Here is a 15,337-nt window from a genome sequence, read left to right as displayed (position 1 = left end):
CCCCCCCCCCCCCCCCCCCCCCCCCCCCCCCCCCCCCCCCCCCCCGGACACCGAAGTGTGGGAAGCATTAAGGTGAGGCGTCAGGAGCTGGGAAAAATCAGGCTCTGGAGGGCGGCACGGAGGGGAATTTGCTATTCCCGCCTCCTGTCCTTGCTCCACATCGTCCGTCGGACGACAGAGGAGGGTTTGAGTCGCCGTTGCCGATGCTCGCTCTCCTCCTGGCAATAAAACGGGGCCACGCTGTGACCTGGCAGCTATGTGGGTTCCCTGCCGTTTCTCAGAGCCTTTCTCAGAAGCTTGGTCCAAGGAGTCCACTTGGAAAACTCAGAGGATGAAAAAGCCCTCCGTAAGCCTAAACTCTCTTCTCTGAGCTGGGGCATGTCCTGCGTGGTAGAGACATTTGTTTCCTCTCGGAGGGCATTTGTTCAACACATCCAGGTTTTGTCTGTTCAGGCTCACCAGGCAGACCGGGCACAGCAGCAGATGCTGCATCTGGGCTCACATGACATCAATAACTGCTCCAGCTGGTCTTCAGCTTCCCACCGATACAGACAGTGATGATAGATGAAGCAGAGAGGACACGGTTTGATTTTTAGGTGCTGGAGTGAACTTGTGGATTAAAAAAAATAAAATCATTTGGAGACTGAAGAAACGTGACATGAAGATTTTCCAAGGAGAATGAAGGGTGAGAGAGGACAGCCCAGGCCAAAAGCTGATGCAAGCTGTCCCATGGGGCATTGATGGAAGCAAGAACTTTGCTTTCAGCCTCCACTACTACATCAGTCAGGGCCTGAAGGAGTCTCCCTTCCATTTCCGGTGTGAAAAATCCCTCTTTCAAGCTAGTTAGTGGGAAGAGATCACCAAATGGATACGTGATCTGATCCTGGGTGTCAAAATGGTTCCTGCTGTCATGCTGGGGATGGGAATGATGCCATCACTGGCATTTTTTTTTCTTTATGGTTCTGTTCTTCTGGCTCTCTCCCAGCTTGGGGCTTAAAATGCTATATTCCTCCTCGGGATCAATACATAAAAAGAGAACACGTACGTAGGAAAGAGTGAAGAGAGTTGGCAGCATTTGGTGAAAAAGGAAAAAAATCTCAGCAAATTGAGCAGCAGGAGCTCCATTGGAGTTTCAAATGGGAATTTGCAGCTATGCCATCCATGCACTGGATGTCACATGTCTGTCACAGGACCAAGAACTGTGGTTGGGTGTGCAGACAACAGCATCGCTCCCAAACAGGACGTGTTCTGAAAGGTGTGCAATTCCTGGTGTAAATTTTGGGGGACACGCAGCTGCAGGAACAGAAGCAATTGCTCCCCTTCACTACAGAAGTGTGGCTACTTCTGGACACAAACAAGCTGGCTCCTTGACAACCGTTGTCACAATAGTTCAGCATGGGGGAAAAGGAATCAGGAAGGCGAAGAAGGTGATAAACACTGGGATTGGAATGCCAATAACATTTCACACTGTGACTTCCTAGTAGCTGGGAAATAGGTGGGTTTACGGCTCTCCAAAGGGCATGGCTGAGTTCAGGGCAGAGCCTGCACATGCACAAGCTATGGCTCATCAGAAAACCTCATGGGGAGATGCAGCCAGCCAGAACAGTGCTCAGTTGTCTCTGTACTGCAGCTCCTCAGGAACCCACTGGCCTCCCTAGCAGGACTTAAAGGAGGAGCACAGTTTATTTGTTGTTAATGTCTTTAGGCACTTTTGCTTGGAGCTGCAGGGTTTCAATGACTTCTCTCCATGCTGTATCAGGAATGTTTGTACAATAGTAAATAATGCTAACTGCTCATCTGTGGCCAAGCTCAGCTGCTGCAATTGCAACAGATGCCTGCAACTAGCCCATGTTCTCACACCTCTTCTTGGAAGCTGTGAGGTAGTTCAGGGTCTCTTTACTTCCCTCCCTCGTGAAGATCTGGTGTCCCTCCAGCAGGAGGGAAGAGTCCACACTGAAGTACTGGACCCCGGGAACATGTTTTGGAGGGGCTGGCCTCTGCCATGGGCTAGGGATGCTGCAGTCCCTGGTGCCCCCCCATCACAGTTGTGTTGGTGAGAGCTCACCAAGGAGGTGGCTCTTGGGCAGATGAGACCTGCCATACCTCAGTGCACTCTGATAGGCTCTCTGCAGGGCCATCTGCTCCCACCTGGAGCACTGAAGAGAAGAGATCACCCAATCTTACCATCAGTGCGTCCCCACCATGCCCACTGTATCACAACTCTCAGTGACACATCTACACTTTCCTTAAGCACCTCCAGGGACAGTGACTCCCCCACCTTCCTGGGCAGCCTGTTCCACTGCCTCACTACACTTTCTAAGAATAATTTTTTCCTAACATCCACGCTGACCCTCTTGGTGCTCTCCTCCACTACCCCAGCCCCTCCAGCTGCCAAAAGCAATCAGTGGCAGCTGAGGCACAGAGAAGCTGACACAGAGCCATGCTTGGTGCCCTGCAGCCTCCACACTGCAAAACCAACTGGGCAGAAATGCCTGCATTTCTGGAGAGGGATTCTGGCACCGGGGTCTAATAATTGCCAGCACATCAGGAAGGAGATATCTTCCCCTAATGCTGGCTAAGCTCCAGTCTTAATCTTGTTTGTCGCTGTTAAGTCTCAGCAAAAATCGGGCCGATGTGTTGAAAGGAGGTGAAATAAAAAGATTGGAGAAGAGACTGAAGCCTGTTCAAAAAATGGAAAAGTAATAATCTTCAAAGGTTCCCATGAACCCACACTCTCTGTCCAGGAAGAGCTGCACAGATAAACACTGTGAAAGCAGCAGGAGCCTCACAAGGTTTGTTTTAGCTTAATAGACTGTGGGAGGAAAGAGATTTGAGGCTGGAATATCAGGGAACAGCAATGGGAGCGGAGTTCCTGGTGTTGGGGTCTGTAGGATATAAAGGAAAGAGGTTCAGGAACACACATGGGCTACAGCACTGGGGTCTCCCCCCTCCATACAACCATTGCCCAGCTACTCTGACAGATGTAGCTTCCAGAACCTGTGTTTTCACCTCCTGCTGTGGTAGGTACTCATATCTATCCAACAGCCTCAGGCGATGCACTGCAGTTCAGTAAGGCTCTGCCCCAAAGGCAGTTCTCTTCACCTTGCTGAAAGTGCATCTGGGATGAAGGTCAGGGAGCACCCCTTAGGCAGCTGCATGCATTCAGCACACAGTTCTGGGATATGTGGTGAAGAAACTGAGGTGCAGGGGATGCATCAAAGCAGAATGGAGTCCAAGGGGGTCCAAAAAGAGAGCAGCATGCAAAGCAAAAACCACTAGCTCCTGGGAGAGCCAGGCAGCAATTTTCCCTTCTTTCATCACCTATGAGTTTGGTGGACAAGGGATTCTGTCTCCCAGGAGGCTGTTAGAGAATGCCTCCCAACAGCAGTCAAATCCCCCCGAAAAGAACAAGCCATAATTACACCCACACAGCTCTCCACACACTGCACTGAGCTTCACCCCCCCGCCCTGTCAGAAATGCATCTGTGCTGATGGAGTGGATATGTTGATTAAAAATCCCCAAAAATGAATAGATCAAGAGAAATGTGCCATATCCCTGCAGCAAGGGTGAAGTGCTTTTTAATTAAGGACAAAGAGATGCAAATGTCCTGAATCATCACAAGCAAATAGCAAAATAGCACCTGTCAGAATATGGAAAAACAAGCACTCAGCGTTCCCTTGTGATTAGCTCGAAGGAGGCATGGAGTTAAAAAATAAAATAAATCCTACTGAAAACTGAGATAGGGGAAAGCAGACTTTCATTTCTGTCACCCAAAAGTGCTCCTGTCTGGATGGAAAGGATGTGGTGCTGCAGAACACCCCATGCACACAGCTGTAGGACTGCATCCACAACAGCACCCACAGGCATCCCCTGGTTTAGTGCCATCAGTGTCCCAGCACTGAGGAACCAGGGCTTGTGAGGGGAGGGGGTAAGAGGGAAAAGCAATGAAAGGAGCAAGTGTTGGGAAGCACGGCGAGAGCCAGCACGGCCCAGAAGCAGTGACAAAGGGCTGTGAAAGGAAGGCAGAGCGAAAGGGAAATGCCTGGAATAATAAGTGACGGACGGATGCCTTTGAAGGGGACTTGGGTTTCTCGGGTCTCCAGCCTGACCTACTTAAAACTGCTGTAATCTAATGAAGGAGCATCCTCGGGCTCTAAATATAAACTTCACTCCTCTTGCATCCCTTCCTGCTGCCACCGACTGTTGGTCAGCAGCAGCGTGAGGCGCTGTGTGCATCCCATAGGTTGCACAGACACAACAAAGGGCCCTCCACCACCACATGGCCCCCACGGGGCTGCCAGGCTCTTCACCCATGAGGAAGGGCCGCACAGCAGCACTGAGCCCAGGGAGACAGTGCTGGCACTGCATTACTTTCCAGCAGCCTTTGTGAACAGGAGCAGCACTCTGCATTGCCTGTGGGGAATTAAAGGATGTGGTGCTGCCAGGTAATCGTTCGTGGTGTAAGCAACGCAGAACCGTGCATCAGGACCCAGAAATAAGAACTTCCCCTTCAACTCCTTGTATGTGTGTGATTTGCAGTCAAACATCTCTCATTCAAAATGAATCACAAATTTAGCTGCACAACGGAGTCCTGCGGCATCTAAACAATTAGCAAATTTAGGCAGAATTTGGCAATTAGTTTAAGCTAGAAGAAAAACAAACAAAAATCACAATCCAAGAATAAAGAGCAGCAATCAAAACACTTTCTTTTTTTTGCCACTGTTTTGAAATGAAGTGTTTTGCTTAAGAATGCCAAAGTGTTACATCAATCCATTTTCTAAATTAAATGCTTCAAGTTCACCCACCTCAGCACACCAATGTTCGTTTAAAATGTGACCTGCTCTGAATAAAAGAATGGAGAAAGAACCACTGTTTGGCTTGAACAAAATACAAAGATAATTTTTTCTTATTTGCCCTATTTTGCTGAAAATCCATATAGGAAAAATTTCCACATCACAGAATCATGAAATCATTAAGGTTGGAAAATAACACTAAGATCATCAAGTTCAACCCATCCTCACTGTGCCCACTAACCATGTCCCTCAGTGAGGCACCAACACAATTCTTGAACACCTCCAGGGATGGTGACTCCCCCACCTCCCTGGTCAGTCTGTGCTACTGCCTCACCACTCCTTCAGAGAAGGAACTTTTCTTGATATCCACCCTGAACCTCCCCCAACATTATCAACAAATTGGCGATGCTCATAATACTGTCTTATCAAAGGCTTTCATCACACAAACAGAGTTTATGGGACCGATGAGCTGTTTGGGAGCCTTCATACACCTTTATCCAACTCCTTTACTTTGGCAAGTGTCTATGAGGGAAAGAAAAGAAAAAAACAATTATGTTTTTTTTTTAAGCAAGTCATTACAGAAGCTAGCAGGCGGTGTGTCTCATACCATCAGCAGAATGAGATGAGTTTGTTCCCTTTGTGGCGACAGGCCCCGTTAATTTTCTTGGCAGGATCTCCCATACTAAAGCAACAATGCAAATGCTTGCTTTGACTTTTTTGACAGTGTTTGTGAACGCCAGGAAGCTTAGGGTATGCAATGCTATAACATGATGGAAAGGATGGAAAGCACAGCAATAATAGCAGGATGGCATAACCCTAGGCTACAGCAAAAGAGGACAAGCCCAAATGTAGACACCACGGATGCAGGAACAAAGGAAGAAAAACTGCTCACCTTGGAAAAGCCTCAGGTAGAGACAAAACTCCAGTGGGACGTCGACACCTCCACTGCCAACCCTTAAATGAGGTCTCGGAAGGGGTGGATCCTGGCTCCACTCTTCTGGTCACTCACATACATTGCATGCACCTGAGCTCCCCTGGGTTGGCCCTGCCTTCCCACCAGGTGCTCAATCACTGGTTTAGGCTGTGACTTAGCATTTCTGCTACAGATTTAAAAAATAAAAATAGAAAACAATACAAATTCTCTTAACGTGAAATGCTATTCACGTTAATTTCTGCAAAGCTCAAATTTAGGATAAAACGGAAGCTGACAGGTTCTCCTTGAAGGAGGAGGGAGGACAGAAGATAATGTTTAGTAAAGAGAAAAGGAAGATCAGACAGGCAAAGTGGATTTTTTTTAAAGCTTGCAAGGAGATGCTAAGCTCAATAATCAGACAAGAAAGGCAGTGAGCAGCTATCAAAGCAGCACCATTTTAAGAGCCATACTCATCTGAAAGCAACTTTTAGTTCTCAGGAAAACTGCCGCCTCAACAGCTGTCCCAATTAGAGCCAGCCGGAAATTTCCCAATAAACCAACATTCTGTCAGAAAATAATTCACTGAGTCTGAAGCGCTCTGAGTTGGCTGAACTGCTGCTGGATGTGAGTGGGGCTGCGGGGGGGCTGGCGTTCAGCTGGCAGCTCCCTGCCACCAGCAGGAACAGAGATGGGAAAGGCAATGTTGGGGAGCAGCTGCAGGCACCAGGAGGTGCCTCGTCCGTGTCATTTATGCTTGAGATTTGGTTTGAAAAAGATAAAAAGGCAAGTGAGTTTCTTATGAACCTGAACTCGAGCCAGTTGGATTTGTTTACACCGCCATCCCATATGCCTGACCCCATTTTAGGATCCAGCACATGGATCTGCCAGAAAAAAAGAAAGAAAACCAAAGTGTTGTGGAGAGGCCGATGCTGGAAGTGTCTTCTGCCAGGCATGGATGCTTGTGGCCATGGTTATGTCTGTTTGCCCTGCAGCCAGCAGCACTCCTGGGGGCTCTCCATCCTTGGGGTGGCCTCCTGGATCCTCCTGATACCTCCTTCTTCCTCTTCTAAGCTGATGTTGCCTACAGGTGTTTGAGAACTGATATGCTACCACCAGATAGATATTTCACAGGGTTTGTTCCCGCTGCTTGATTACCTAGAATCATAGAATTATAGAACTGCTCAGGTTGGAAAAGACCTTAAAGATCATCAAACCCAACCGCAACCAAACCATACTACCCTAACTCTAACAACCTCCACTAAATCATGCCCCTGAGCACCACATCCAAATGGGTTTTAAGCACAATCAGGGGAGGTGACTGAACCACCTCCCTGGGCAGCCTATTCCAGTGCTTAACAGCTCTTTCTGTAAAGACATTTTCCCTGATATCCAACCTAAACTCCTCTTGTGCAACTTGAGGCCATTTCCCCTCGTCCTGTCACCTGCCACCAGTGAGAAGAGACCAACCTCACTCTTGCTGCAATCATCTTTCAGGTATTGGAAGAGAGCAAGAAGATCTCCCCTCAGTCAGAGAAAGTCAGCAAGACTTATTGTAGAAGATTGTGTGTTAAGCTTCATGTGAGCACGGAGAGATGTCAGCTGGCTATATTTAAATTAAGAATTACAGAATCCCCCAGGAAGGACAACCCAGCTTCCCATGCCACCTTCCCAGCACCTGTTGGGACTGGAGAAATCCCTGCCAAACTGAAGCTTCACTGGCAGGGGGAAAACTGAGAATGCCAATCAGCAGGAAAACCCTTCTGAAGCAGTGATGATTAATTACTACCGATAATTAACCTACAATGACAGTGGTAGCTGTGGCATGCATCTAATCACACGCAGCTATGAATGCAAACAGAGCCCTTCTCCAAAGGGAGTGCTGTTCTTTTAAAGCATCTAGAAATAATTATTGGAGACACAGGTGGAGTTTTTTTGGACTGGAAACAACCAGTCCAAATATTGTGGTACAGAGCCTATCTGGGGGCACTGCTCCCTGTTCCCATGTGCTGGCTACTCTCATCGTGTCCCTATCACACCCAGCCTGCCTGCTCAGAGCTGACATCCTCTCCAAAGGCAGAAAACCCTCATCTGCTGCCTTCCCCATCTCCTCTCCTAAGCTGTGAGATCCCACCCCTCTCACTGCCTGTCCCTGCTGACAGCCCTGCTTCCTACAGAGCAAATGGGCTGAAACTCTGCAAGCGAAGTCATTTGCATTGATTTCCATGGCCTGGATTCTCTGCCTGGATTCTCCCAGTGACCACGACTGCCCTGCCCCTGGGGTGGGAGCTCCGTGTCCCCAGCCTGAGCATTAGGGTTGGCTGTGCTCTAACCTGCTCAGAAGGGAGAAGTGACAGAGTCTCTCACTCCCAAAAAGGGTCGCTGCACCAGCACGGCAGGAGCGCTCTGCAAGAAGCTCTTGCGTGGTTTTTTTTTTCCTCAGAGAAAATGCTTCTATTTTTGACAAAAGGCCTTTTTGAGGTATGAAACCTCTTATGAAACTTCTCCCACATCAGTGCTTTACATAAACTGTTTTGCTGCAGTTGTGTTATTCATCGTATGCATTTTACACCAGCATCATCTGGTTTGTCCCAGGAGAGCAGAAAGCAGAGTGTTGGCTGTAGGACATCCTGCAAAGCCCGTTCCTCCGCTGGGCACCTCCTATGTCTCCAGGGTGTTTCTGAGAGCTGGATGCATCCACATTATGCCCTGGTGCATCTCATCTGACGAAGCAAGGTGAGAAAAGGGTCCAAACAGCACTAATATCACCTGCAGCTTTGCAGGAGCAAGATATAATCAGGCCAGCAATCACCAAATTATTGCTCCTTGGATCAGGACCTCTGCCAGTGGGAGCTGCAAAGGTGAACAGCATCACATTTGTGTTCACCTGAAGAGACCATGGCTCTGGAGTGTGCTGGCAAGACATCCCTCGGCACCCTGATAGGGATTAACAGGATGAAGAGCCCATTCACTGCATCACTATCACAGCCTTATTTTTTTCACTGGGCCTGAGATGTCAGGGCTGATAGCAATGCAGTTTGTTTCACACCAAATGTACAGCAATAGGTCAGGAGAACAAGTGAAAATGCCACCTTTGAGGGGAATTACATCATTAAAATGTCACAGTAGTATCTTGGGAAGCCAACCAGAAATTCCAACTGCAGCTTCTCACACCCTCTGCTAGGAAAAATAAATAACACCTGCCAAGCAAAACCAGGCCTTTCCTTTCTAAAGAGATTACAAATTTTTTATATCAACACTGTTACGCACCACTCTACCAGCAGGAGAGTCATGATCCTATTTTCCATTGCCACAAAGTCTGATCTGGGGGGAATACAATCTCTTCCCAAGCCAGATAAAATCTCAGACCTAAGGCTTAAACTTTGGGATTATTATCAGACTTTCAGGAGGGCAGATGACTCTTATATCTAATTACTTTCTCAGTAAGGAGAAGAGATGGATGTGGTATTTCTGCTACAGCACCCTTTAGGGCTCCTCTAAAAGTTGGGAGGTCTGACACAAGCAGCTCAGAGAGCTGTCCCTGATTACTGCCAGTATGAATGTTTCCCAAGCGCCCACCTGCGTGGCATCTGAGCTCACCTCTGATGTTGGAGCAGGATTCAATCAGCGTTTGCACCAGCAAGCTGCCCACAGCTGGAAGCCGCTCCCTGGCAGGAAGCTCAGCATGGCTCGGGTTGGTGAGCAGAAGGGCAGTGCTGCTGCCAGACACATGCTGCTTGCAGGACAGCCGAATTCACCTCCGTGACCACCAGGGATCCCCACAAGCTGAATGGCTCACTGCCACGGTGGCATCCACCCAGAGAGCACAGGCAGAGAGGAGGAAGGGGATCGGGTACCTGAGGCAGCTCCAGCTCACAGCCCGTACCTCCCCGCTCCTGCCGTGTGCTCCCACCATTGCTTGGCCCAGGTGAGAGAAATGAAACCTCCCTGAAGTACCCCCCACCCTTGGGCACAGGAAGAGCCACCGTCAAATGAGGAAACAGGACAGGCAACTGGAGAATATTTAGGATGTTTATTTCTGGAACTAATCTACTCTGTTCACTTGGAACCTAGGATCTCTATCTGCTGTGGCATGAATTGTGCTGATGTCCAACTCGGTCGCCTCCAGCTCCGCTGTTGCTAGCGGCGGGCTCACTGCCCGCTGATGCTGCAGGGCCTCGCCGTCTGTTCGGAGGGCTGCTCACGGGGCCCTCCTCGAAATCCAGCTCTGGTGGGAATGCAGCTGATGCTCTCCTTCGTACGCCAGCGCTCCGCTTGAACCATTTCTGCAGACATGGGTACTCTTTCTTGAAACTGGGGTTGTAGTAGCAGAGCAACTGCAAAATGCAGAGGAGAAGAGTTAGATGCCACCGTTTCCAGATTGCAAAAGACAAAGCTACTTTAAGTCATAATCAGAAATTTTAGGATTGTCAAAGCAGGAAAGCGGGTTTGGAAACCCAAATACCACCAACTTGCAGCCCCCTCAGGTGGGACCGGCCACCAATGCACCTGTCCCGAGAGGTATCCTATGGGCAGGGGGACTGCGTACCTCACTGCAAACAGACGCGGCTGCGCCTGCTGGGCATTTTGCCCGAGAGGCAGCTGTGGGCAAATCGCTGTCCACAATGAAGAAGCCGTGCAGGTGGAGCTGGCGAACGAAGGCTTTCATGCAGCCGATGCTGAGGTTGTGTAGAGGTCCTGTCCTTCCCAGCACTTCTGTTTTGAAGAGGGTTTCCTCAATCACAATGGTGTTCTCATCGTCGCCCCACCAGATGGACTGGAAGCAGTCGCTGTCCACAATTTTACGGAGCTTTGTTAGAAAGCAGCATGCCGAGTCATGGGCTTTGCAGGAGCCCTTGGTGGAAAGATCAAGGCGTTGTCTTTTGGCACAGGATTGCTCCTGTGAACCCTGAGAAGTGTCTTCTTCTCGTGTCGGTCCTAAGGCAGCATCCCGAGCTGTTCTTTTACCCCGTCTTTGCGGGACAGAAGAAGCCGGGTCTGCCGAGCCAGCATTTGGAACAGAAACTCCAGGAGTTTCTGATGAAGATGTCTCCATCTTAATTATTAACTGTTTGCGCTGACAGAAATTTCTGTCTGCAGCGGTCTCCCCGGCCAACCAGGGTCGTCCTGCCAGCAGCAGGATGGAGCGCAATGGCAGCCGTGGTGTGAGGCGTGGGGAGTGGGCTGGGATGGTCACAGACGTCACCGTGGTGACCGTGCTGCACGACGGTGACATCACAGACCGGTGACTGTTTGCTGGGGAAATGGGGTGGCGGCATCCTTGTTAATTATGGAAATATGCAAGGACTTATCTCTCTCTCTACAGTGACCTGAAAGGAAGTTGTAGTAAAGGGGGATCAGCCTCTTTTGTCATTAACAGAGATAGGTTGAGATGTAATGGCCTTAAGATGTGCTACAGGAGGTTCCTGTTGGATATTAGTACAAATTTCCTTTCCAATAGAGTGGTGATGTATCGGCACAGGCTGCTTGGTGAGATGGGGATGTCACCATTCCTGGAAGTTTTCAAGATACATGAAGAAGTGGCAGTGAGGGACACAGTCACTGGGCATGGGGGGCATGAGTTGACCACTGGGCATGGTGATCTTTGTCGTATTTTGCTACCTAAATTTTGTAATTTTAGAAGAGGCCATTGTAGGTAATTCCAAGTACCATCTCCAGCAGCCACCTGGAGGGGAAGCTGAGGAAAGGCGCATGTATATGGAGTCTTCCTTCCTTTTTGGGAGAAGCTTCCATGTTCCCAGAACTCACCCGTGATGAGCTGCCCCTTGGCCATGTTCTTTCCCAGTCTCCTGCTTGCCCTTCTGTCTTGGCGGGACAGGGAGTTACTTCTCACCCTGGCTCAGGTGATACAGGACCTGAGAGGTGATACAGGAGGTGCAGGGCCACAGAAATGACATGGCAGTGCCCTGCTCAGACTCAGGCTGCTGTCAGGCTGTCTCACCTCAGTGGCCGGTCACAGCGCAGCTGCTGGCAGTAGCTGCCACCATTTCAGGCTTTTCTCTGCATTTCTCTCCCTCTTCCCATCTGGAGGAGCAGCTCCAAACCTCCCCAGTGCTCCTAACACTCAGGCCTTCATAGCAGCAAGCCCTCTGCTCTCCCCCCGTTCTGTTCCTCAGTGCCTAATTGTTCTAATAGTTTCTCAAAGCCTCCATTTATCTTCTGCCATAATTCAGGTCTTTGTTTCATACTGTGTAGCAGAGGGAATAAAGCAGTGCCAGGACAATGAAAAATCAGACACTGAAGGGCAGATGACTCTGTCCCTTTGACCACACACAGAAGAAAAATCAGAACTACCTGCATTTTTGTTTGTCAACATCCATATGGTCCAGGCAAGATAATAACCACAAATGTCTGGGGCTGGGGTGCAAAGAATGGGGAGGAAGCACTCTATTGTGGCTGCCTGAGTGGCTGTAATGCTGGCACAGCGAAGCCTTTTGTCCACTGTTTTTTTCCCCTTTGCAGATTACTTTACTGGCTGCCTTTTGTGTTTTCCCCTCTCTCTCCAACACCTCATTGCTCAGTTTGGAGGATATCTCCAGAAATTTAGGGCTGGCAATCCACAGCCAGGGCTTTCTGGATCTGAATCCCTACTGCTAAGAGACACATTAACTCTGCTCTGCAGCTGAACTGCATCGTTTGAACTCACCCTAGCAAACTTTTAACTCCTTGCCCTGTAATTTAATGAGCAATGTCAGCCACGGATTAACCACTGGATTCATCCATCTGCAAGGTGATCCCTGTGCTGCAGGACCAGCCAGGCAAGCCCCAGCTCGTCCTTTCCTGTCCTTGATTAAATGATGACATGCTTTTCTAATCAGGAGAACCACAGATGGCAAATAAATGAAATGGTGGGGAAAAAAAATCAAATTAATATTTATTTATGCTAAAACGCATCGTCACTTTTATTTGTAACATATCCATGTATCAGAGGGACTGCGATTGCTTTGAACTTCTCCGACCAGCTCAAGCTCGGGAGAGTTGGAGACATGCCATGCAAGCAGGTTCAAGGCAGGGAGACACATTTGCATCTGAGTCTTGGGTACCCCAGAACTCTTGCTGGTGATTACAAGGAGGGTGAGGAAGGTATTGTCTAACTATGAAACTCCAAAACGACCATGGTTTCTTCAGAGGTTAGAGAGTGCTTGTGACACAGCGAGAGCCAGGGATTAAGCTCTAAATCCATGTTTTGTCCTCAAAAAGCTGTCCTGATCGCTAACAAAGAAAATTGTGCTCTTGAGAAATATTTATCTACATCATTTAATCTCCCTAGCATTGTTGGGTGCCTCTGGCAGGCAGCAGCCGGGAGCAAAGTGGTCAATAGTCCTCTGGTATGAGATGGAAGTGCCTCTCAGGGCAGGGCAAGGGCGAGGGGATGGTGGGAATAGCTGGGGTGCTGCTCATTGGAGCTCTAGCAGTACCATTAGTGGCCCTGGTGGCAGGGATGGTTGGGTTAGGGCAGAGCTGCAGGGTGGGGCTTGGAGGCGATGGTTCCACGCACTCTGCTGCCCACATGTAGCTTTGGTCCATCTGTCCTTTGTGTCAATCTCATTTACTTCAAGTGCTGCAAGCAGAGAGCTATAGTCTGCCAACACATATTCAATGGGCTTCGGCAAACAGCAGTGCTTTGCCAAACAGGCTCTGCTCTTTCAGAGCATCTTCCAGGGGTGGAGAACACTGAAGGATGTGGGGAGATGTGATCCCTGCCCTGCACGGTGGGCTCTGGTCAACTTCTGCTATGTAAGTGTTGGTTGAGAAGGCACTTTGCACCACCAGGTGAATACCACCATTGGGGCATGACCACTAGAGAGCTGCAGTCCTTTCAGAGGACAAGAAATAAAAGAAGCAAGGAGGTTGAGCCTGGGTGCTGTAGGTCACAGCATGCTCTGGGGCTGCCTAGGCTGACTTTTGGAAATGCTGCCCTGGAGCATAGAAGCCATCTGTGCTCTGGAGCACTGCACATCCCACTGGTCACAGGGAAAACATGGCATGTAAGAACAGGGTCCTGGGTGCTTTGCTGGAGGAGACATCACTGGAGGCACTCCAAGGAGCCCAAAGTCAGTTCTTCCATCTGAAGAGATGCTTACATGGAAACAAAGTGCACAAAGCTAAATACTAGCACAAATGCTAACTGCATGATTACATGAGGCAGGGAAAGGATGGGTGAGGACCCAGGGCTTCTGTTCTGATGCAAGCTCACCCATGGCCATCAAATGAAAAGGAAAAAACATAGTCCCCAGTCCTAAAGGAAAGTTCTTTATCCCAAAAGAAGTGGGGAAACTCCCCTCAGCCAGATGTGGACACAGGTATGAGTTTAAGGAGCTGCTAGACCAACTCACAGAACAGCAGCACAAAATCCATTGAGAACTATTAAGCACAAGGACTTCTGCTGGCAAATCCCTGAGCCACAGATTGCTAGAGGCTCTGACTACGGAGGCTCTCATGCATTTTAGCCTCTCATGTATCTGCTATTTGACTACTATCAGGAAGCAGATACTTTTCAGGCAAGAATTTTAGTTCTTCCACTTTACCAGTGACACATGGGAAACTGTGAGCCCAGAAAATACCTGCACTAAAGCTAGTTTAATTTTTCTTAATACCTGCTTTCCCCTTACACATAGCTGGGTAATATTTTTTCAGCAAATGGCTTATTTGCTTTAAATATGTGCAATTTCCAGGCATCCAAAGTGATGTAAAAATCCAGGTCAGATTCCCTGAATAGCTTCCACCACCAAAAAAAGCTACAAATGCTCTGAAGGGTTGAGCAAATCACATGGAGAACGGTTGGAGTCCTTCCGAAATCTCCTTTTTCACTATTTCCAAAATACTTCTATTTCAGGCACTTTCTGTATCCACCAGCAATAGACGTTTTGTGAGCATGAGAAATGCAGACCCCGTTCCCTGCTCTCCCCAGGGTTACAGCGCTCAGGGCTCCCTCCCCAGCTCTGCTCTCACCTGCAGCAGCCAGGGCTGTTCTCTGGAGCTGCTCTGAGCATCCATCAGATTGGGTCAGGACCTGCAATGGGCAGGAGGTGATGCCAGCTCTGCCAAAACCTTCACAACAAGGTCTTCTTTGTCTTGGAGATGCCAGATTACGGAGCTGAAACTTGCTTTTCTCTGTGCCTTGAAAAAAGTGTCTTTCTGTCCCCCTGTTTAGGGGCCAAATGATTCAGCTTTGAAGGAAATATCTTTCCATATGACCAACTTGTTCCAGGCAAGTGAAGAGATGCAGAGTTTCAGGGAGGTACCAGTTACACTGTGCAGGGTTTGGATAAATGCTGCAACCCACTTCCTACTGACAGTAGCACACCAACCACTCCTGACATGCTGTGGCCTTTCCAAATAACTCTGCTTGCAGATCCTCGGGTGCCCCCATGGAAAATATTTAGGGACTGCAGAAGCAAAGCCCCTGACCACAGTATTAGTGATTTTTCACTTTGCAATGAAATCAGATCGATACAGCTTTTGTAGATGGCACACAGCATCCCCAAACTGCACATCTTCCATCAGAATGCTAGGGCTTCCCAGTTAGAAGCACATCTAAAAGCCCAGACCTGGTTGACTCGTATTATAGAATCACAAAACGGTTGGGTTGCAAGAGACCTTAAAACCCAC

At 48.8% G+C, this 15,337-nt stretch overlaps 1 protein-coding gene across 1 annotated transcript; it reads right to left on the bottom strand.

Annotated features, from left to right (window-relative positions):
- Positions 1 to 9,783: 9,783 nt before the first annotated feature.
- Positions 9,784 to 10,760, bottom strand: LOC122183042 (heat shock transcription factor, Y-linked-like). The gene is made up of 2 exons (XM_042876774.1): positions 10,254 to 10,760; positions 9,784 to 10,041 (listed from the first exon to the last, which is right to left on the bottom strand). The coding sequence occupies exons 1-2, from the start codon at positions 10,758 to 10,760 to the stop codon at positions 9,784 to 9,786; spliced, it is 765 nt and encodes a 254-aa protein (XP_042732708.1).
- Between the last annotated feature and the right edge of the window lie 4,577 nt (positions 10,761 to 15,337).

The sequence above is a fragment of the Lagopus leucura genome, unplaced genomic scaffold, assembly GCF_019238085.1.
Source record: "Lagopus leucura isolate 7727_CA_CO unplaced genomic scaffold, USGS_WTPT01 Super-Scaffold_100016, whole genome shotgun sequence".
NCBI classification, from domain to species: domain Eukaryota; kingdom Metazoa; phylum Chordata; class Aves; order Galliformes; family Phasianidae; genus Lagopus; species Lagopus leucura.
The sequence above is the reverse complement of the archived record's forward strand: the minus strand, read 5'-3'. Positions and strand labels throughout refer to the sequence as shown.